The sequence below is a fragment of the Cherax quadricarinatus genome, chromosome 18 (genome assembly GCF_038502225.1).
Source record: "Cherax quadricarinatus isolate ZL_2023a chromosome 18, ASM3850222v1, whole genome shotgun sequence".
Taxonomy (NCBI): Eukaryota; Metazoa; Arthropoda; class Malacostraca; order Decapoda; family Parastacidae; genus Cherax; species Cherax quadricarinatus.
Window position 1 is genome coordinate 6,284,304 of NC_091309.1, and position 24,306 is coordinate 6,308,609.

The 24,306-nt window shown below is 41.1% G+C and overlaps 1 protein-coding gene across 2 annotated transcripts in view; it reads right to left on the reverse strand.

Moving 5' to 3' along the window:
• LOC128689528 (receptor-type tyrosine-protein phosphatase T-like) overlaps positions 1-24,306 on the reverse strand; it is a 208,285-nt gene that overhangs the window by 100,802 nt on the left and 83,177 nt on the right. For both annotated transcript variants that reach the window (XM_070086130.1, XM_070086131.1), the window contains 2 exons: positions 23,452-23,669; positions 9,022-9,088 (listed from right to left, as the gene is read on the reverse strand). In XM_070086130.1, the coding sequence (XP_069942231.1) occupies positions 9,022-9,088; positions 23,452-23,669 (285 nt within the window). The remainder of the gene's footprint in view (positions 1-9,021; positions 9,089-23,451; positions 23,670-24,306) is intronic.

The following is a 24,306-nucleotide window of genomic DNA, read 5'->3' on the forward strand; positions in this document are numbered from 1 at the left end:
TGCAAATGGCTGAGAAGCGATCTCCCCTCATCACCAAGCATACAGTGGAGAGTTCACTACTGACAAGATCTAGAGATCAATCTGACCTAGACTGAGAAAACAGTCTACTCCTTATGGGGAAAATGTACTTTATTCCCATGTTTTAGCTCAGCATTATTTTGCTTAAGTGGGTTGCTGGCTCACTCCACAATTATATTATTATTATGCATTATTGTGTAATAATGGCTGATATGATTTTCAGTAATTTCCACACTTTTACCATTATCATAATTAATTTAAGCACTAAGCCCGAAAGGGTCATACAGGTTAAGTGTGTTTCCTGTCTTAGATAATTTCACATCTTCATTATGCACCCCATGCCTATCCAGTACCTCCATGGGGAAGGGGAACAGAATTTTTCCTCCGTAAGAGGTGACTAAAATGCCAGTAGTAAGAGGCTAGTAACCCCTTCTGCATACATTACTAAAGTTAAAAAGAGAAACTTTCGTTTTTTTTATTAAGTCACTCTGCTTCGGTGGGATATGGCCGGTTTGATGAAAAAAAATACCTATCTTGTAGTCCAAAGATCACAGAGGTATATAAAGGGTCCAGGAACTAGGCCCCAAAGTTTTGATAGCTAAACAAGTTAGAGTGGTACTGAACTATTTACATGTTTATATCTGGTTATAAACATAATTTATTTATATACACATGAATTAGGTCACAAAAATATTACCTTATATTTTAGCAAGGCAGGCTTGTAAAAAGTTTAAGTACTTATGGATTATTTATAGTGGCAAAGTTGGGGTATTTCTTCCAGAATGGTTGGTAATATACCACTGTGGATAAAATACTTTGACATTTCTTGAACATTTCTGAGGGAATTGTCTCTGAATTCATTTATTTTAGTGCATTCCAGCACACAGTGAAACAAGGGACATTACTTAGTGTTACCGGCTGCACCTAAAGTCGGTACCTGACCAGCCGGGCTGTGGCTCGTATGTTGGATTACGTGCAGCCAGCAGTAACAGCCTGGTTGATCAGGCTCTGATCCACCATGAGGCCTGGTCACAGACCAGGCCGCGGGGGCGTTGACCCCGGAACTCTCTCCAAGTAAACTCCAGTGTTACCAGCTGCTTTATTTGCTACAGTGTTACCAGCTGCTTTATTACCTGTTACAGTGTTACCAGCTGCTTTATTATTTGCTACAGTGTTACCAGCTACTTTATTACTAGTGTTACCAACTGCTTTATTATTTGTTACAGCGTTACCAGCTGCTTTATTACTACAGTGTTACCAGCTGCTTTCCCACCTGGTTGTGTTACTTGCTAGTGTTACCAGCAGCCTGCCCAACTGGCTGTGTTACTTGCTACGGCGTTACCCCAGCTGCTTGCCCACCTGGCTGTGTTACTTGCTACGGCGTTACCCCAGCTGCTTGCCCACCTGGCTGTGTTACTTGTTATGGTGCTACACCAGCTGCTTGCCCACCTGGCTGTGTTACTTGTTATGGTGTTACACCAGCTGCTTGCCCACCTGGTTGTGTTACTTGCTAGTGTTACCAGCAGCCTGCCCACCTGGCTGTGTTACTTGTTATGGTGTTACCCCAGCTACTTGCCCACCTGGCTGTGTTACTTGTTATGGTGTTACCCCAGCTGCTTGCCCACCTGGCTGTGTTACTTGTTATGGTGTTACCCCAGCTGCTTGGCCACCTGTGTTACTTGTTATGGTGTTACCCCAGCTGCTTGCCCACCTGGCTGTGTTACTTGTTATGGTGTTACCCCAGCTGCTTGCCCACCTGTGTTACTTGTTATGGTGTTACCCCAGCTGCTTGCCAACCTGGCTGTGTTACTTGTTATGGTGTTATCCCAGCTGCTTGCCCACCTGGCTGTGTTACTTGTTATGGTGTTACCCCAGCTGCTTGCCCACCTGGCTGTGTTACTTGTTATGGTGTTACACCAGCTGCTTGCCCACCTGGCTGTGTTACTTGTTATGGTGTTACACCAGCTACTTGCCCACCTGGCTGTGTTACTTGTTATGGTGTTACACCAGCTACTTGCCCACATAGCTGTGTTACTTGTTATGGTGTTACACCAGCTGCTTGCCCACCTGGCTGTGTTACTTGTTATGGTGTTACACCAGCTACTTGCCCACCTGGCTGTGTTACTTGTTATGGTGTTACACCATCTACTTGCCCAGCTGGCTGTGTTACTTGTTATGGTGTTACACCAGCTGCTTGCTCACCTGGCTGTGTTACTTGTTATGGTGTTACACCAGCTTCTTGCCCACCAGGCTGTGTTACTTGTTATGGTGTTACACCAGCTGCTTGCCCACCTGGCCGTGTTACTTGCTACAGTGTTACCAGCAGCCTGCCCACCTGGCTGTGTTTCTACGGTGTTACACCAGCTGCTTCCCCACCTGTCTGTGTTACTTGTTATGGTGTTACCCCAGCTGCTTGCCCACCTGGCTGTTACTTGTTATGGTGTTACCCCAGCTGCTTGCCCACCTGGCTGTGTTACTTGCTACAGTGTTACCAGCAGCCTGCCCACCTGGCTGTGTTGCTACGGTGTTACACCAGCTGCTTGCCCACCTGGCTGTGTTACTTGTTATGGTGTTACACCAGCTGCTTGCCCACCTGGCTGTGTTACTTGTTATGGTGTTACACCAGCTGCTTGCCCACATGGCTGTGTTACTTGTTATATTACACAAGCTGCTTGCCCACCTGGCTGTGTTACTTATGGTGTTACACCAGCTGCTTGCCCACCTGGCTGTTACTTGTTATGGTGTTACCCCAGCTGCTTGCCCACCTGGCTGTGTTACTTGTTATGGTGTTACCCCAGCTGCTTGCCCACCTGGTTGTGTTACTTGTTATGGTGTTACACCAGCTGCTTGCCCACCTGGCTGTGTTACTTGTTATGGTGTTACACCAGCTGCTTGCCCACCTGGCTGTGTTACTTGTTATGGTGTTACACCAGCTGCTTGCCCACCTGGCTGTGTTACTTGTTATGGTGTTACACCAGCTGCTTGCCCACCTGGCTGTGTTACTTGTTATGGTGTTACCCCAGCTGCTTGCCCACCTGGCTGTGTTACTTGTTATGGTGTTACCCCAGCTGCTTGCCCACCTGGCTGTGTTACTTGCTACAGTGTTTGCCTTATGGTGTTACACCAGCTGCTTGCCCACCTGGCTGTGTTACTTGTTATGGTGTTACCCCGGCTGCTTGCCCAGCTACTTGTTATGGTGTTACACCAGCTGCTTGCCCACCTGGCTGTGTTACTTGTTATGGTGTTACACCAGCTGCTTGCCCACCTGGCTGTGTTACTTGTTATGGTGTTACCCCAGCTGCTTGCCCACCTGGCTGTGTTACTTGTTATGGTGTTACCCCAGCTGCTTGCCCACCTGGCTGTGTTACTTGTTATGGTGTTACACCAGCTGCTTGCCCACCTGGCTGTGTTACTTGTTATGGTGTTACACCAGCTGCTTGCCCACCTGGCTGTGTTACTTGTTATGGTGTTACCCCAGCTGCTTGCCCACCTGGCTGTGTTACTTGTTATGGTGTTACCCCAGCTGCTTGCCCACCTGGCTGTGTTACTTGTTATGGTGTTACCCCAGCTGCTTGCCCACCTGGCTGTGTTACTTGTTATGGTGTTACACCAGCTACTTGCCCACCTGGCTGTGTTACTTGTTATGGTGTTACACCAGCTGCTTGCCCACCTGGCTGTGTTACTTGTTATGGTGTTACCCCAGCTGCTTGCCCACCTGGCTGTGTTACTTGTTATGGTGTTACCCCAGCTGCTTGCCCACCTGGCTGTGTTACTTGTTATGGTGTTACACCAGCTGCTTGCCCACCTGGCTGTGTTACTTGTTATGGTGTTACACCAGCTGCTTGCCCACCTGGCTGTGTTACTTGTTATGGTGTTACACCAGCTGCTTGCCCACCTGGCTGTGTTACTTGTTATGGTGTTACCCCAGCTGCTTGCCCACCTGGCTGTGTTACTTGTTATGGTGTTACACCAGCTGCTTGCCCACCTGGCTGTGTTACTTGTTATGGTGTTACACCAGCTGCTTGCCCACCTGGCTGTGTTACTTGTTATGGTGTTACACCAGCTGCTTGCCCACCTGGCTGTGTTACTTGTTATGGTGTTACACCAGCTGCTTGCCCACCTGGCTGTGTTACTTGTTATGGTGTTACACCAGCTGCTTGCCCACCTGGCTGTGTTACTTGTTATGGTGTTACACCAGCTGCTTGCCCACCTGGCTGTGTTACTTGTTATGGTGTTACACCAGCTGCTTGCCCACCTGGCTGTGTTACTTGTTATGGTGTTACACCAGCTGCTTGCCCACCTGGCTGTGTTACTTGTTATGGTGTTACACCAGCTGCTTGCCCACCTGGCTGTGTTACTTGTTATGGTGTTACACCAGCTGCTTGCCCACCTGGCTGTGTTACTTGTTATGGTGTTACACCAGCTGCTTGCCCACCTGGCTGTGTTACTTGTTATGGTGTTACACCAGCTGCTTGCCCACCTGGCTGTGTTACTTGTTATGGTGTTACACCAGCTGCTTGCCCACCTGGCTGTGTTACTTGTTATGGTGTTACACCAGCTGCTTGCCCACCTGGCTGTGTTACTTGTTATGGTGTTACACCAGCTGCTTGCCCACCTGGCTGTGTTACTTGTTATGGTGTTACACCAGCTGCTTGCCCACCTGGCTGTGTTACTTGTTATGGTGTTACACCAGCTGCTTGCCCACCTGGCTGTGTTACTTGTTATGGTGTTACACCAGCTGCTTGCCCACCTGGCTGTGTTACTTGTTATGGTGTTACCCCAGCTGCTTGCCCACCTGGCTGTGTTACTTGTTATGGTGTTACCCCAGCTGCTTGCCCACCTGGCTGTTACTTGTTATGGTGTTACACCAGCTACTTGCCCACCTGGCTGTGTTACTTGTTATGGTGTTACACCAGCTACTTGCCCACCTGGCTGTGGTACTTGTTATGGTGTTACCCCAGCTGCTTGCCCACCTGGCTGTGTTACTTGTTATGGTGTTACCCCAGCTGCTTGCCCACCTGGCTGTGTTACTTGTTATGGTGTTACCCCAGCTGCTTGCCCACCTGGCTGTGTTACTTGTTATGGTGTTACACCAGCTGCTTGCCCACCTGGCTGTGTTACTTGTTACGGTGTTACCCCAGCTGCTTGCCCACCTGGCTGTGTTACTTGTTATGGTGTTACCCCAGCTGCTTGCCCACCTGGCTGTGTTACTTGTTATGGTGTTACCCCAGCTGCTTGCCCACCTGGCTGTGTTACTTGTTATGGTGTTACACCAGCTACTTGCCCACCTGGCTGTGTTACTTGTTATGGTGTTACACCAGCTGTTTGCCCACCTGGCTGTGTTACTTGTTATGGTGTTACCCCAGCTGCTTCCCCACCTGGCTGTGTTACTTGTTATGGTGTTACCCCAGCTGCTTGCCCACCTGGCTGTGTTACTTGTTATGGTGTTACCCCAGCTGCTTGCCCACCTGGCTGTGTTACTTGTTATGGTGTTACACCAGCTGCTTGCCCACCTGGCTGTGTTACTTGTTATGGTGTTACCCCAGCTGCTTGCCCACCTGGCTGTGTTACTTGTTATGGTGTTACCCCAGCTGCTTGCCCACCTGGCTGTGTTACTTGTTATGGTGTTACCCCAGCTGCTTGCCCACCTGGCTGTGTTACTTGTTATGGTGTTACACCAGCTGCTTGCCCACCTGGCTGTGTTACTTGTTATGGTGTTACACCAGCTGCTTGCCCACCTGGCTGTGTTACTTGTTATGGTGTTACCCCAGCTGCTTGCCCACCTGGCTGTGTTACTTGTTATGGTGTTACACCAGCTGCTTGCCCACCTGGCTGTGTTACTTGTTATGGTGTTACACCAGCTGCTTGCCCACCTGGCTGTGTTACTTGTTATGGTGTTACACCAGCTGCTTGCCCACCTGGCTGTGTTACTTGTTATGGTGTTACACCAGCTGCTTGCCCACCTGGCTGTGTTACTTGTTATGGTGTTACACCAGCTGCTTGCCCACCTGGCTGTGTTACTTGTTATGGTGTTACACCAGCTGCTTGCCCACCTGGCTGTGTTACTTGTTATGGTGTTACACCAGCTGCTTGCCCACCTGGCTGTGTTACTTGTTATGGTGTTACACCAGCTGCTTGCCCACCTGGCTGTGTTACTTGTTATGGTGTTACACCAGCTGCTTGCCCACCTGGCTGTGTTACTTGTTATGGTGTTACACCAGCTGCTTGCCCACCTGGCTGTGTTACTTGTTATGGTGTTACACCAGCTGCTTGCCCACCTGGCTGTGTTACTTGTTATGGTGTTACACCAGCTGCTTGCCCACCTGCTGCTGTGTTACTTGATGGTGTTACCAGCTGCTTGCCCACCTGGCTGTGTGTTACCCCAGCTGCTTGCCCACCTGGCTGTGTTACTTGTTATGGTGTTACCCCAGCTGCTTGCCCACCTGGCTGTGTTACTTGTTATGGTGTTACACCAGCTGCTTGCCCACCTGGCTGTGTTACTTGTTATGGTGTTACACCAGCTGCTTGCCCACCTGGCTGTGTTACTTGTTATGGTGTTACACCAGCTGCTTGCCCACCTGGCTGTGTTACTTGTTATGGTGTTACACCAGCTGCTTGCCCACCTGGTGTTACTTGTTATGGTGTTACACCAGCTGCTTGCCCACCTGGCTGTGTTACTTGTTATGGTGTTACACCAGCTGCTTGCCCACCTGGCTGTGTTACTTGTTATGGTGTTACACCAGCTGCTTGCCCACCTGGCTGTGTTACTTGTTATGGTGTTACACCAGCTGCTTGCCCACCTGGCTGTGTTACTTGTTATGGTGTTACAGCTGCTTGCCCAGCTGCTTGCCCACCTGGCTGTGTTACTTGTTATGGTGTTACACCAGCTGCTTGCCCACCTGGCTGTGTTACTTGTTATGGTGTTACACCAGCTGCTTGCCCACCTGGCTGTGTTACTTGTTATGGTGTTACACCAGCTGCTTGCCCACCTGGCTGTGTTACTTGTTATGGTGTTACACCAGCTGCTTGCCCACCTGTCTGTGTTACTTGTGATGGTGTTACACCAGCTGCTTGCCCACCTGGCTGTGTTACTTGTTATGGTGTTACCCCAGCTGCTTGCCCACCTGGCTGTGCTACTTGTTATGGTGTTACACGAGCTGCCTGCCCACCTGGCTGTGTTACTTGTTATGGTGTTACACCAGCTGCTTGCCCACCTGGCTGTGTTACTTGTTATGGTGTTACACCAGCTGCTTGCCCACCTGGCTGTGTTACTTGTTATGGTGTTACCCCAGCTGCTTGCCTACCTGGCTGTGTTACTTGTTATGGTGTTACACCAGCAGCCTGCCCACCTGGCTGTGTTGCTACGGTGTTACACCAGCTACTTGCCCACCTGGCTGTGTTACTTGTTATGGTGTTACCCCAGCTGCTTGCCTACCTGGCTGTGTTACTTGTTATGGTTACCCCTGCTGCTTGCCCACCTGGCTGTGTTACTTGTTATGGTGTTACACCAACTGCTTGCCCACCTGGCTGTGTTACTTGTTATGGTGTTACACCAGCTGCTTGCCCACCTGGCTGTTACTTGTTATGGTGTTACACCAGCTGCTTGCCCACCTGGCTGTGTTACTTGTTATGGTGTTACCCCAGCTGCTTGCCCACCTGGCTGTGTTACTTGTTATGGTGTTACCCCAGCTGCTTGCCCACCTGGCTGTGTTACTTGTTATGGTGTTACCCCAGCTGCTTGCCCACCTGGCTGTGTTACTTGTTATGGTGTTACCCCAGCTGCTTGCCCACCTGGCTGTGTTACTTGTTATGGTGTTACACCAGCTGCTTGCCCACCTGGCTGCTACTTGTTATGGTGTTACACCAGCTGCTTGCCCACCTGGCTGTCTAACTTGTTATAGTGTTACACCAGCTGCTTGCCCACCTGGCTGTGTTACTTGTTATGGTGTTACACCAGCAGCCTGCCCACCTGGCTGTGTTGCTACGGTGTTACACCAGCTACTTGCCCACCTGGCTGTGTTACTTGTTATGGTGTTACCCCAGCTGCTTGCCTACCTGGCTGTGTTACTTGTTATGGTGTTACCCCAGCTGCTTGCCCACCTGGCTGTGTTACTTGTTATGGTGTTACACCAGCTGCTTGCCCACCTGGCTGTGTTACTTATGGTGTTACACCAGCTGCTTGCCCACCTGGCTGTGTTACTTGTTATGGTGTTACACCAGCTGCTTGCCCACCTGGCTGTGTTACTTGTTATGGTGTTACACCAGCTGCTTGCCCACCTGGCTGTGTTACTTGTTATGGTGTTACACCAGCTGCTTGCCCACCTGGCTGTGTTACTTGTTATGGTGTTACACCAGCTTCTTGCCCACCTGGCTGTGTTACTTATGGTGTTACACCAGCTGGTTGCCCACCTGGCTGTGTTACTTGTTATGGTGTTACACCAGCTGCTTGCCCACCTGGCTGTGTTACTTGTTATGGTGTTACACCAGCTGCTTGCCCACCTGGCTGTGTTACTTGTTATGGTGTTACACCAGCTGCTTGCCCATCTGCCTGTGTGGTTTACATATTACAAAGTATTAATTACAAAGAAGGCCACTAGCAGGCCTAGGCATTTCGGGCAGACTAATACTAATTCTTACTCTATATTGACAAAGTAAGCAGACATTACAATTAACACAACCGTACAGTCACTTCTCAGCTCCTTCACAACCCATCAGGGGAGGTTCCTTGAGGCTGGTAAGGGGCTCTTGATCTAGGGAATTGGATCTGTGCTCTGGTTCCCTGAATACCTTCCAACCCCCCCCGACATGCGCTGTATAATCCTACGGGTTTAGCGCTCCCCATGATTATAATAATAATCCTCCTTCACAATTATTACAATCAAAAGCACTAAACCCACAAGAGTTATACAGTAATCCCCCCTTTCACAAGACTCAAGTCTGAATAATTAGTTTAGCTGAATTCCTTCATTACAATAACAGTACCAAGAAGTCTCCAGTACTTACCTCTCTCCATCAGTTGAACAGTGATAGTTTCACTGTCACTACCACCAACACTGTTGTACACGATCACCTGAGAGAGCAACGATAGTATGGTTAGTTTTACTAGAGTACTGTTAGTATTACTAGAATAATGCTAGTGTTCCTAGAGTACTGTTAGTATTACTAGAATAATGCTAGTGTTCCTAGAGTACTGTTAGTATTACTAGAATAATGCTAGTGTTCCTAGAGTACTGTTAGTATTACCAGAATAATGCTAGTGTTCCTACAGTACTGTTAGTATTACCAGAATAATGCTAGTGTTCCTAGAGTACTGTTAGTATTACTAGAATAATGCTAGTGTTCCTAGAGTACTGTTGGTATTACCAGAATAATGCTAGTGTTCCTAGAGTACTGTTGGTATTACCAGAATAATGATAGTGTTCCTAGAGTACTGTTGGTATTACCAGAATAATGCTAGTGTTCCTAGAGTACTGTTAGTATTACTAGAATAATGCTAGTGTTCCTAGAGTACTGTTAGTATTACCAGAATAATGCTAGTGTTCCTACAGTACTGTTAGTATTACCAGAATAATGCTAGTGTTCCTAGAGTACTGTTAGTATTACCAGAATAATGCTAGTGTTCCTAGAGTACTGTTGGTATTACCAGAATAATGCTAGTGTTCCTAGAGTACTGTTAGTATTACCAGAATAATGCTAGTGTTCCTAGAGTACTGTTAGTATTACCAGAATAATGCTAGTGTTCCTAGAGTACTGTTGGTATTACCAGAATAATGCTAGTGTTCCTAGAGTACTGTTGGTATTACCAGAATAATGCTAGTGTTCCTAGAGTACTGTTAGTATTACCAGAATAATGCTAGTGTTCCTAGAGTACTGTTGGTATTACCAGAATAATGCTAGTGTTCCTAGAGTACTGTTGGTATTACCAGAATAATGCTAGTGTTCCTAGAGTACTGTTGGTATTACCAGAATAATGCTAGTGTTCCTAGAGTACTGTTGGTATTACCAGAATAATGCTAGAGTTATTAGAGTACTGTTGGTATTACCAGAATAATGCTAGTGTTCCTAGAGTACTGTTGGTATTACCAGAATAATGCTAGTGTTCCTAGAGTACTGTTGGTATTACCAGAATAATGCTAGTGTTCCTAGAGTACTGTTGGTATTACCAGAATAATGCTAGTGTTCCTAGAGTACTGTTGGTATTACCAGAATAATGCTAGTGTTCCTAGAGTACTGTTGGTATTACCAGAATAATGCTAGTGTTCCTAGAGTACTGTTGGTATTACCAGAATAATGCTAGTGTTCCTAGAGTACTGTTGGTATTACCAGAATAATGCTAGTGTTCCTAGAGTACTGTTGGTATTACCAGAATAATGCTAGTGTTCCTAGAGTACTGTTGGTATTACCAGAATAATGCTAGTGTTCCTAGAGTACTGTTGGTATTACCAGAATAATGCTAGTGTTCCTAGAGTACTGTTGGTATTACCAGAATAATGCTAGTGTTCCTAGAGTACTGTTGGTATTACCAGAATAATGCTAGTGTTCCTAGAGTACTGTTGGTATTACCAGAATAATGCTAGTGTTCCTAGAGTACTGTTGGTATTACCAGAATAATGCTAGTGTTCCTAGAGTACTGTTGGTATTACCAGAATAATGCTAGTGTTCCTAGAGTACTGTTGGTATTACCAGAATAATGCTAGTGTTCCTAGAGTACTGTTGGTATTACCAGAATAATGCTAGTGTTCCTAGAGTACTGTTGGTATTACCAGAATAATGCTAGTGTTCCTAGAGTACTGTTGGTATTACCAGAATAATGCTAGTGTTCCTAGAGTACTGTTGGTATTACCAGAATAATGCTAGTGTTCCTAGAGTACTGTTGGTATTACCAGAATAATGCTAGTGTTCCTAGAGTACTGTTGGTATTACCAGAATAATGCTAGTGTTCCTAGAGTACTGTTGGTATTACCAGAATAATGCTAGTGTTCCTAGAGTACTGTTGGTATTACCAGAATAATGCTAGTGTTCCTCGAGTACTGTTGGTATTACCAGAATAATGCTAGTGTTCCTAGAGTACTGTTGATATTACCAGAATAATGCTAGTGTTCCTAGAGTACTGTTGGTATTACCAGAATAATGCTAGTGTTCCTAGAGTACTGTTGGTATTACCAGAATAATGTTAGTGTTCCTAGAGTACTGTTGGTATTACCAGAATAATGCTAGTGTTCCTAGAGTACTGTTGGAATTACCAGAGTAGTGTTCCTGTTTGTATTACCAGAATAATGCTAGTGTTCCTAGAGTACTGTTGGTATTACCAGAATAATGTTAGTGTTCCTAGAGTACTGTTGGTATTACCAGAATAATGCTAGTGTTCCTAGAGTACTGTTGGAATTACCAGAATAATGATAGTGTTCCTAGAGTACTGTTTGTATTACCAGATGCTAGTGTTCCTAACTGTTGGTATTACCAGAATAATGCTAGTGTTCCTAGAGTACTGTTGGTATTACCAGAATAATGCTAGTGTTCCTAGAGTACTGTTGGTATTACCAGAATAATGCTAGAGTTATTAGAGTACTGTTGGTATTACCAGAATAATGCTAGTGTTCCTAGAGTACTGTTGGTATTACCAGAATAATGCTAGTGTTCCTAGAGTACTGTTGGTATTACCAGAATAATGCTAGTGTTCCTAGAGTACTGTTGGTATTACCAGAATAATGCTAGTGTTCCTAGAGTACTGTTGGTATTACCAGAATAATGCTAGTGTTCCTAGAGTACTGTTAGTATTACCAGAATAATGCTAGTGTTCCTAGAGTACTGTTGGTATTACCAGAATAATGCTAGTGTTCCTAGAGTACTGTTGGTATTACCAGAATAATGCTAGTGTTCCTAGAGTACTGTTGGTATTACCAGAATAATGCTAGTGTTCCTAGAGTACTGTTGGTATTACCAGAATAATGCTAGTGTTCCTAGAGTACTGTTAGTATTACCAGAATAATGCTAGTGTTCCTAGAGTACTGTTGGTATTACCAGAATAATGCTAGTGTTCCTAGAGTACTGTTGGTATTACCAGAAAAAACTTAGTATTATGAGTTTATTGTTGGTATTATCAGTTTATTGTTGGTATTATCAGAGTCCTGTTGGTACTATCAGAGTACTGTTGGTATTATCTGAGTACTGTTGGTATTATCTGAGTACTGATGGTATAACCAGAGTACTGCTGGTATTACCAGAGTAATGCTGGTGTTACTAGAGTAGTTGGTATTACCAGAGTACTGTTGGTATTACCAGAATAATGCTAGTGTTGCTAGAGCACTGTTGGTATTACCAGAATAATGCTAGTGTTATTAGAGTACTGTTGGTATTACCAGAGTACTGTTGGCACTGCCAGAGTACTATTGTTATTACCAGAATACTGTTAGTGTTACTAGAGTACTGTTGGTATTAACAGAGAAATGTTAGTATTATCAGTTTATTGTTGGTATTACCAGAGTACTGTTGGTATTACCAGACTAATGCTAGTGTTAGTAGAGTAGTGTTGGTGTTACCAGAGTACTGTTGGTATTACCAGAATAATGCCAATTTTACTAGAGTACTGTTGGTATTACTAGAGTACTTTTGGTATTACTAGAGTACTATTGGTGTTACCACAGTAATGTTGGTATTATCAGACTACTGTTGGCATTATCAGAGAAATGTTGGTATTACCAGAATGCTGTTGGTAGTATAAGAGTACTTTTTGTATTACCAGAGTACTGTTGGCATTATCAGAGAAATGTTGGTATTACCAGAATGCTGTTGGTAGTATAAGAGTACTTTTTGTATTACCAGAGTACTGTTGGGATTACCAGAGTAGTGCTAGTGTTACTAGAGTACTGTTGGTATTACAAGGGTAATCTTGGTATTACCATAGTAATGATGGTATTACCAGAGTACTGTTAGTCATTACCAGAGTACTGTTGGTATTACCAGAGTAATGCTGGTATTACCAGAGTAATGCTGGTATTACCAGAGTAATGCTGGTATTACCAGAGTAATGCTGGTATTACCAGAGTAATGCTGGTATTACCAAAGTAATGTTGGTATTACCAGAGTACTGTTGGTATTACCAGAGTAATGTTGGTATTATCAGTGTAATGTTAGTATTACCAGAGTAATGTTGGTATTACCAGAGTAATGTTGGTATTACCAGTGTAATGTTAGTATTACCAGAGTAATGTTGGTATTACCAGAGTAATGTTGGTATTACCAGAGTAATGTTAGTATTACCAGAGTAATGTTGGTATTACCAGAGTAATGCTGGTATTACCAGAGTAATCCTGGTGTTACGAGAGTAATGTTGGTATTACCCGATTAATGCTGGTATTACCAGAGTAATGTTAGTATTATCAGAGTAATGTTGGTATTACCAGAGTAATGCTGGTATTACCGGAGTGATGTTAGTATTACCAGAGTAATGCTGGTATTACCAGAGTAATGTTAGTATTACCAGAGTAATGCTGGTATTACCAGAGTAATGTTGGTATTACCAGAGTAATGTTGGTATTACCAGAGTAATGTTAGTATTACCAGAGTAATGCTGGTATTACCAGAGTAATGTTAGTATTACCAGAGTAATGCTGGTATTACCAGAGTAATGTTGGTATTACCAGAGTAATGTTGGTATTACCAGAGTAATGTTGGTATTACCAGAGTAATGTTGGTATTACCAGAGTAATGTTGGTATTACCAGAGTAATGTTGGTATTACCAGAGTAATGTTAGTATTACCAGAGTAATGTTGGTATTACCAGAGTAATGTTGGTATTACCAGAGTAATGTTGGTATTACCAGAGTAATGTTGGTATTACCAGAGTAATGTTGGTATTACCAGAGTAATGTTGGTATTACCAGAGTAATGTTAGTATACCAGAGTAATTGGTATTACCAGAGTACCAGAGTAATGTTGTTGTTAGTATTACCAGAGTAATGTTGGTATTATGTTAGTATTACCAGAGTAATGTTGGTATTACCAGAGTAATGTTGGTATTTAACTGGTGTTACAAGAGTAATGCTGGTATTACCCGTAATGCTGGTATTACCAGAGTAATGTTAGTATTACCAGAGTAATGTTGGTATTACCAGAGTAATGCTGGTATTACCAGAGTAATGGTATTACCAGAGTAATGTTAGTATTACCAGAGAGTATTACCAGAGTAATGTTGGTATTACCAGAGTAATGTTGGTATTACCAGAGTAATGTTGGTATTACCAGAGTAATGTATTACCAGAGTAATGTTGGTATTACCAGAGTAATGTTGGTATTACCAGAGTATTACCAGAGTAATGTTGGTATGTAATGCTGGTATTACCAGAGTAATGTTGGTATTACCAGAGTAATGTTGGTATTACCAGAGTAATGTTGGTATTACCAGAGTAATGTTGGTATTACCAGAGTAATGTTGGTATTACCAGAGTAATGTTAGTATTACCAGAGTAATGTTGGTATTACCAGAGTAATGTTGGTATTACCAGAGTAATGTTGGTATTACCAGAGTAATGCTGGTATTACCAGAGTAATGTTGGTATTACCAGAGTAATGTTGGTATTACCAGAGTAATGTTGGTATTACCAGAGTAATGTTGGTATTACCAGAGTAATGCTGGTATTACCAGAGTAATGTTGGTATTACCAGAGTAATGTTGGTATTACCAGAGTAATGTTGGTATTACCAGAGTAATGCTGTAGTACCAGAGTAATGTTGGTATTACCAGAGTAATGTTGGTATTACCAGAGTAATGTTGGTATTACCAGAGTAATGTTGGTATTACCAGAGTAATGTTGGTATTACCAGAGTAATGTTGGTATTACCAGAGTAATGTTGGTATTACCAGAGTAATGTTGGTATTACCAGAGTAATGTTGGTATTACCAGAGTAATGTTGGTATTACCAGAGTAATGTTGGTATTACCAGAGTAATGTTGGTATTACCAGAGTAATGCTGGTATTACCAGAGTAATGTTGGTATTACCAGAGTAATGTTGGTATTACCAGAGTAATGTATTACCAGAGTAATGTTGGTATTACCAGAGTAATGTTGGTATTACCAGAGTAATGTTGGTATTACCAGAGTAATGTTGGTATTACCAGAGTAATGTTGGTATTACCAGAGTAATGTTGGTATTACCAGAGTAATGTTGGTATTACCAGAGTAATGTTGGTATTACCAGAGTAATGTTGGTATTACCAGAGTAATGTTGGTATTACCAGAGTAATGCTGGTATTACCAGAGTAATGTTGGTATTACCAGAGTAATGTTAGTATTACCAGAGTAATGTTGGTATTACCAGAGTAATGTTGGTATTACCAGAGTAATGTTAGTATTACCAGAGTAATGTTGGTATTACCAGAGTAATGCTGGTATTACCAGAGTAATGCTGGTATTACCAGAGTAATGCTGGTATTACCAGAGTAATGCTGGTATTACCAGAGTAATGCTGGTATTACCAGAGTAATGTTGGTATTACCAGAGTAATGTTGGTATTACCAGAGTAATGTTGGTATTACCAGAGTAATGTTGGTATTACCAGAGTAATGTTGGTATTACCAGAGTAATGTTGGTATTACCAGAGTAATGTTGGTATTACCAGAGTAATGCTGGTATTACCAGAGTAATGTTGGTATTACCAGAGTAATGTTGGTATTACCAGAGTAATGTTGGTATTACCAGAGTAATGTTGGTATTACCAGAGTAATGTTAATATTACCTGGTATTACCAGAGTAATGCTGGTATTACCAGAGTAATGCTGGTATTACCAGAGTAATGTTGGTATTACCAGAGTAATGCTGGTATTACCAGAGTAATGTTGGTATTACCAGAGTAATGTTGGTATTACCAGAGTAATGCAGAGTAATGTTGGTATTACCAGAGTAATGTTGGTATTACCAGAGTAATGTTGGTATTACCAGAGTAATGTTGGTATTACCAGAGTAATGTTGGTATTACCAGAGTAATGTTGGTATTACCAGAGTAATGTTGGTATTACCAGAGTAATGTTGGTATTACCAGAGTAATGTTGGTATTACCAGAGTAATGTTGGTATTACCAGAGTAATGTTGGTATTACCAGAGTAATGTTGGTATTACCAGAGTAATGTTAGTATTACCAGAGTAATGTTGGTATTACCAGAGTAATGTTAATATTACCAGAGTAATGTTGGTATTACCAGAGTAATGTTGGCATTACCAGAGTAATGTTGGTATTACCAGAGTAATGTTAGTATTACCAGAGTAATGCTGGCATAACCTGAGTAATGTTGGTATTACCAGAGTAATGTTGGTATTACCAGAGTAATGTTGGTATTACCAGAGTAATGTTGGTATTACCAGAGTAATGTTGGTATTACCAGAGTAATGTTAGTATTACCAGAGTAATGCTGGTATTACCAGAGTAATGTTGGTATTACCAGAGTAATGTTGGTATTACCAGAGTAATGTTGGTATTACCAGAGTAATGTTGGTATTACCAGAGTAATGTTGGTATTACCAGAGTAATGTTGGTATTACCAGAGTAATGTTGGTATTACCAGAGTAATGTTGGTATTACCAGAGTAATGTTGGTATTACCAGAGTAATGTTGGTATTACCAGAGTAATGCTGGCATTACCAGAGAATTGTTGGTATTACCAGAGTAATGTTAGTATTTAATGTTGGTATTACCAGAGTAATGTTGGTATTACCAGAGTAATGTTGGTATTACCAGAGTAATGTTGGCATTACCAGAGTAATGTTGGTATTACCAGAGTAATTGGTATTAGAGTAATGTTGGTATTACCAGAGTAATGTTGGTATTACCAGAGTAATGTTGGTATTACCATGTAATGGTATTACCAGAGTAAATACTAGAGTAATGTTGGTATTACCAGAGTAATGTTGGTATTACCAGAGTAATGTTGGTATTACCAGAGTAATGTTGGTATTACCAGAGTAATGTTGGTATTACCAGAGTAATGTTGGTATTACCAGAGTAATGTTGGTATTACCAGAGTAATGCTGGTATTACCAGAGTAATGCTGGTATTACCAGAGTAATGCTGGTATTACCAGAGTAATGCTGGTATTACCAAAGTAATGTTGGTATTACCAGAGTACTGTTGGTATTACCAGAGTAATGTTGGTGTAATGTTAGTATTACCAGAGTAATGTTGGTATTACCAGAGTAATGTTGGTATTACCAGAGTAATGTTGGTATTACCAGAGTAATGTTAGTATTACCAGAGTAATGTTGGTATTACCAGAGTAATGCTGGTATTAGAGTAATGTTGGTATTACCAGAGTAATGTTGGTATTACCAGAGTAATGTTGGTATTACCAGACTAATGTTGGTATTACCAGAGTAATGTTAATATTACCAGAGTAATGTTGGCATTACCAGAGTAATGTTGGTATTACCAGAGTAATGTTGGTATTACCAGAGTAATGTTGGTATTACCAGAGTAAATTACCAGAGTTGGTATTACCAGAGTAATGTTGGTATTACCAGAGTAATGTTGGTATTACCAGAGTAATGTTGGTATTACCAGAGTAATGTTGGTATTACCAGAGTAATGTTGGTATTACCAGAGTAATGTTGGTATTACCAGAGTAATGTTGGTATTACCAGAGTAATGTTGGTATTACCAGAGTAATGTTGGTATTACCAGAGTAATGTTGGTATTACCAGAGTAATGTTGGTATTACCAGAGTAATGTTGGTATTACCAGAGTAATGTTGGTATTACCAGAGTAATGTTGGTATTACCAGAGTAATGTTGGTATTACCAGAGTAATGTTGGTATTACCAGAGTAATGTTGGTATTGCCAGAGTAATGTTGGTATTACCAGAGTAATGTTGGTATTACCAGAGTAATGTTAGTATTACCAGAGTAATGTTGGTTGGTATTACCAGAGTAATGCTGGTATTACCAGAGTAATGTTGGTATTACCAGAGTAATGTTGGTATTACCAGAGTAATGTTGGTATTACTAGAGTAATGTTGGTATTACCAGAGTAATGTAATTGGTATTACCAGAGTAATGTTGGTATTACCAGAGTAATGTTGGTATTACCAGAGTAATGTTGGTATTACCAGAGTAATGTTGGTATTACCAGAGTAATGTTGGTATTACCAGAGTAATGTTGGTATTACCAGAGTAATGTTGGTATTACCAGAGTAATGTTGGTATTACCAGAGTAATGTTGGTATTACCAGAGTAATGTTGGTATTACCAGAGTAATGTTGGTATTACCAGAGTAATGTTGGTATTACCAGAGTAATGTTGGTATTACCAGAGTAATGTTGGTATTACCAGAGTAATGTTGGTATTACCAGAGTAATGTTGGTATTACCAGAGTAATGTTGTATTACCAGAGTAATGTTGGTATTACCAGAGTAATGTTGGTATTACCAGAGTAATGTTGGTATTACCAGAGTAATGTTGGTATTACCAGAGTAATGTTGGTATTACCAGAGTAATGGTATTACCAGAGTAATGTTGGTATTACCAGAGTAATGGTATTACCAGAGTAATGTTGGTATTACCAGAGTAATGTTGGTATTACCAGAGTAATGTTGGTATTACCAGAGTAATGTTGGTATTACCAGAGTAATGTTGGTATTACCAGAGTAATGTTGGTATTACCAGAGTAATGTTGGTATTACCAGAGTAATGTTGGTATTACCAGAGTAATGTTGGTATTACCAGAGTAATGTTGGTATTACCAGAGTAATGTTGGTATTACCAGAGTAATGTTGGTATTACCAGAGTAATGTTGGTATTACCAGAGTAATGTTGGTATTACCAGAGTAATGTTGGTATTACCAGAGTAATGCTGGTATTACTAAAGTAATTACCAGAGTAAGTATTACCAGAGTAATGGTATTACCAGAGTAATGTTGGTATTACCAGAGTAATGTTGGTATTACCAGAGTAATGTTGGTATTACTGGTATTACCAGAGTAATGTTAATATTACCAGAGTAATGTTGGCATTACCAGAGTAATGTTGGTATTACCAGAGTAATGTTGGTATTACCAGAGTAATGTTGGTATTACCAGAGTAATGTTGGTATTACCAAAGTAATGTTGGTATTACCAGAGTACTGTTGGCATTATCAGAGTACTGTTATCATTACCAGAGTACTGTTGGTATTACCAGAGTAATGCTGGTATTACCAGAGTAATGTTGGTATTACCAGAGTAATTACCAGAGTAATGTTGGTATTACCAGAGTAATGTTGGTATTACCAGAGTAATGTTGGTATTACCAGAGTAATGTTGGTATTACCAGAGTAAATTACCAGAGTTGGTATTACCAGAGTATTGTTGGTATTACCAGAGTAATGTTGGTATTACCAGAGTAATGTTGGTATTACCAGAGTAATGTTGGTATTACCAGAGTAATGCTGGTATTACCAGAGTAATGTTGGTATTACCAGAGTAATGCTGGTATTACCAGAGTTGGTATTACCAGAGTAATGTTGGTATTACCAGAGTAATGTTGGGATTACCAGAGTAATGTTAGTATTACCAGAGTAATGTTGGTATTACCAGAGTAATGTTGGTATTACCAGAGTAAATTACCAGAGTTGGTATTACCAGAGTAATGTTGGTATTACCAGAGTAATGTTGGTATTACCAGAGTAATGTTGGTATTACCAGAGTAATGTTGGTATTACCAGAGTAATGTTGGTATTACCAGAGTAATGTTGGTATTACCAGAGTAATGTTGGTATTACCAGAGTAATGTTAGTATTACCAGAGTAATGTTGGTATTACCAAAGTAATGTTGGTATTACCAATGGTATTACCAGAGTAATGTTGGTATTACCAGAGTAATGTTAGTATTACCAGAGTAATGTTGGTATTACCAGAGTAATGTTGGTATTACCAGAGTAATGTTAGTATTACCAGAGTAATGTTGGTATTACCAGAGTAATGTTGGTATTACCAGAGTAATGTTGGTATTACCAGAGTAATGTTGGTATTACCAGAGTAATGTTGGTATTACCAGAGTAATGTTGGTATTACCAGAGTAATGTTGGTATTACCAGAGTAATGTTGGTGTTACCAGAGTAATGTTGGTATTACCAGAGTAATGCTGGTATTACCAGAGTAATGTTGGTATTACCAGAGTAATGTTGGTATTACCAGAGTAATGTTGGTATTACCAGAGTAATGCTGGTATTACCAGAGTAATGTTGGTATTACCAGAGTAATGTTGGTATTACCAGAGTAATGTTGGTATTACCAGAGTAATGTTGGTATTACCAGAGTAATGTTGGTATTACCAGAGTAATGTTGGTATTACCAGAGTAATGTTGGTATTACCAGAGTAATGCTGGTATTACCAGAGTAATGTTGGTGTTACCAGAGTAATGTTAGTATTACTAAAGTAATGTCTTACTCACCACTATTGTTAATGAAGAACTAGTTAAAATATCAACTTGGATGACTGCCAATAAACGTACAGTAAATATAGACAAAATCTTCTATATTATGTTTGGCAGCATAACAGCTGATACCCAAATGAACATTATGATTTACAATACTTTTATTGCTAAACATAATGAGGGACAATTTTTGGGTCTGACCCTTGACAGCAACTTGAAAATCAACACCCATATCCAACACATTACAAAAAAAGTATCTAAAACAGTAAGCATCCTCTCAGAGATATGTTACTATGTAACACAAAGAGCATTACTATACAATTCTCTGATCTACCCCTACCTCACCTATGCTATCTGTGCCTGAGGTTCCACAACGGTAAATCACCTAAAGCCAATAATAACCCAACAAAAAGCTGCAGTGAGAATGATCACACAATCCACTACTAGAGAATACCCCCCCTCCCCCCCCCCACTGTTCAGAGACCTAAACCTACTCACTATACAGCACATACTACTGTGTAACCTACATTTACAGAACAAATAATTCCAATATAAATCCTTCAACTTGTCGGTTTTTGAAACCATTCATCACAATATAAACCCTGACATGAAGTGCTTTCTTAACAGTTACAATAGGACCCATAGTCATAATATTAGACACAAAAATCTGACACTTCCCGTGTCTGGCTAAATTTCTTCAAAAATTCAGTGTACATAAAAGGGCCCAAAATGTGGAACTCTGCCAGAAATCTCCAGAACTACTGAATCAACCAGCATTTTCAAAACTACCATTAAAAACACCCTATCTCTCTAACCTATCCCAGCCCATCATAAATATGTAAAAAATATACACGTATTCGCTCAATATTACTAACTTTGGTAATACATTATAATCAATGTATACTTTCAATATCTGTTATCTTCTCAAATGTTAATCAATCCATTGTGTACCTACCTGGAGTCTACCTGGAGGCTATTCCGGGGCTCAACTCCCCCGCGGCCCGGTCCACGACCAGGGTTCCCGGTGGATCAGGGCCTGATCAACCAGGCTGTTACTGCTGGCTGCACGTAGTCCAACGTATGAACCACAGCCCGGCTGATCCGGTACCGACTATCTGTCCAGCTCACTCTTGAAGGTAGCCAGGGGTCTATTGGTAATTCCCCTTATGCATGGTGGGAGGCTGCTGAACAGTCTTGGGCCCCGGACACTTATTGTGTTTTCTCTTAGCGTACCAATGGCGTCCCTACTTTTCACTGGGGGTGTTGCATCGCCTGTCCAGTTTTTTACTTTTGTAAGGAGTGATTTCTGTGTGCAGATTCGGAAACCATTCCTTCTAGGATTTTCCAAGTGTAGATTATGATATCTCTCTCTCTCTCCTGCATTCCAGTGAGTACAAGTCAAGTGCTTCCAAGCGTTTCCAGTAGCTAAGGTGTTTGATGGAACTTATATGTGCAGTAAAGGTTCTCTGTACATTATCTAGATCTGAAATTTCACCTACTTTGAACGGAGATGTTAATGTATAGCAGTATTCCAGTCTAGGGAGAATAAATGATCTGAAAAGGATCATCAATGGCTTGGCATCTCTTGGTTTGAACGTTCTCATTATCCATCTATCATTATCTTCGCAATTGTGATCGTGGCACTGTTTTGATCCTTGAAGGTGAGATCCTAAGTAACTAAGACATTACCACTCCCATTACCGCTCTACTGTGTGATTAGAGTTTGTAGTATACTCGGTTCTAATTATTATCTCCTCCAGTTTTCCATAACGGAGTAGTTGAAATTTTTCTTCATTGAACATCACATTGTTTTCCGTTTCCCATTGGAAAACTTGGTTTTCCAATGGGGGAATATTCTTATTTGTAACATGATACATGAAGGAGCAATCTTACCTGTAACATGATACATGGAGGAATAATCTTACTTGTAACATGAAGCATGAAGGAATAATCTTACTTGTAACGTGATACATGGAGGAGCAATCTTGTAACGTGATACATGGAGGAGCAATCTTGTAATGTGATACATGGAGGAGTAATCTTGTAACGTTATACATGGAGGAGCAATCTTGTAAAGTGATACATGGAGGAGCAATTTTGTAACATGATACATGGAAGAGCAACCTTGTTACAAGGTTGCTCTTCCACGTATTACGTTACAAGATTGCTCCTCCAAGTATCACGTTACGTGATACATGGAGGAGCAATCTTGTAATGTTATACATGGAAGAGGAATCTTGTAACGTGATACATAGAGGAGCAATGAGGAACAGTGTAATGATACAAGGAGTAAAAATGATACATGCAATACCAGCATCTGTAACATGAAGATACACGCCTCCCTTCTACCAAAAGTTTTGTGGTAGTGCAGAGTAAAGTTGCTCATCTTACATGTATGTGACCAGAAGTCTATTTTCAGATCATTTGCCACAAAAATATCCATAGAAGAGACAGACCTAAGTTCCATCTCTCTCATCTACTGATATTTTTGTGGGTTGATCTGAGGACCCCAGTAAGTTTATTAAGGTACAGGTACATATAATAACAGTTACATAAATTATCATACATAGCATATGCGTAGATTATCTAGGATAACCTAAAAAAAAAGTCAAAAGTGACTATTTCGTCTGAGTTTATTTTTTAGGTTATCCTAGATAATCTACACGTATGCTGCTATGTATGATAATTTACGTAACTGTATTTATGTGTACCTGTACCTCAATAAATTTACTTAACCTTACAGCTGTATACACCACTCTTCATATACATAATACTCACATTGTAGTTTAATCTATGTCTGCCTTTTAATCTTAGAACAAAAAATGTATGCTTCATTTTTTTCATTCTGCAATATTTACGTAGCATAAACTATCACTGTTTATCTTCCTTAGATGTTTTATCTATAAGCCTTCAAAAAGTATCTGTCAAGTTATCTTAAGGACAAAAGTTAATGTTCTTTATGGTTTTCTATCTGGCCACAGATTAATACTTTTGAATGATCAAATTTACTATGGCATGTTCTATAAAAGACTTACCTTGAAGTAGTAAGTTTGACCAAGGGTTAAACCTGTGATGCCGTAGCAGCGATCAAACACCCTTGATGTGTTGCACTTTGCGTCTTTAATGTATAAGTGCTGATTATAAACATAATAGTAAGTAATTTCACCATTACTAGGACAGGGATCATTCCATAACAGTTGAACTGTAGTAGTGTCTATCACAGCACTTGTCAGGTTTTGTACTGGTGGTGGCTCTGGGGGTAAACAAAATTATGTGATACATGGATGTAATGACCTGAGCTTAGTAAATATGTGATACATAGGTGAAGGAACCTTTAGTAGTAAATGTGATACATGAGAGAAGTTACCTGTGGTAATAAACAAGTGATACACGAAAATAGTAACCAGTGTAGTAACATGTGATACACGGATGTAGTAACATGTGACACAAATGTAGTAACACGTAACAGTAAACATGTGACACAAATGTAGTAACACGTGACAGTAAACACAAGCAGCAGGTTTTCCAACAACACCTGAGCTCTGCTGGAAACATATGTTTGCTAATACTGTAACACAGCTGACAAATATTTGTGACTGAACAAAGTTGTGACTGAACAGTTATGACTGAACATCTTAGTGACTGAACAAATTTATGACTGAACATTTTGATGACTAAACATCTTAGTGACTGAACAAAACCGAGACTAGATATCTTAGTGACTGAACAAAACCGAGATTAAATATCTTAGTGACTGAACAAAACCGAGATTAAATATCTTAGTGACTGAAGAAAATCGAGACTAAACATCTTAGTGAATTAAGAAAGCTGTGACTGAACAAAGTTATGACTAAATACTTTGAGTGACTGAACAAAGTTTGGCAAATTAT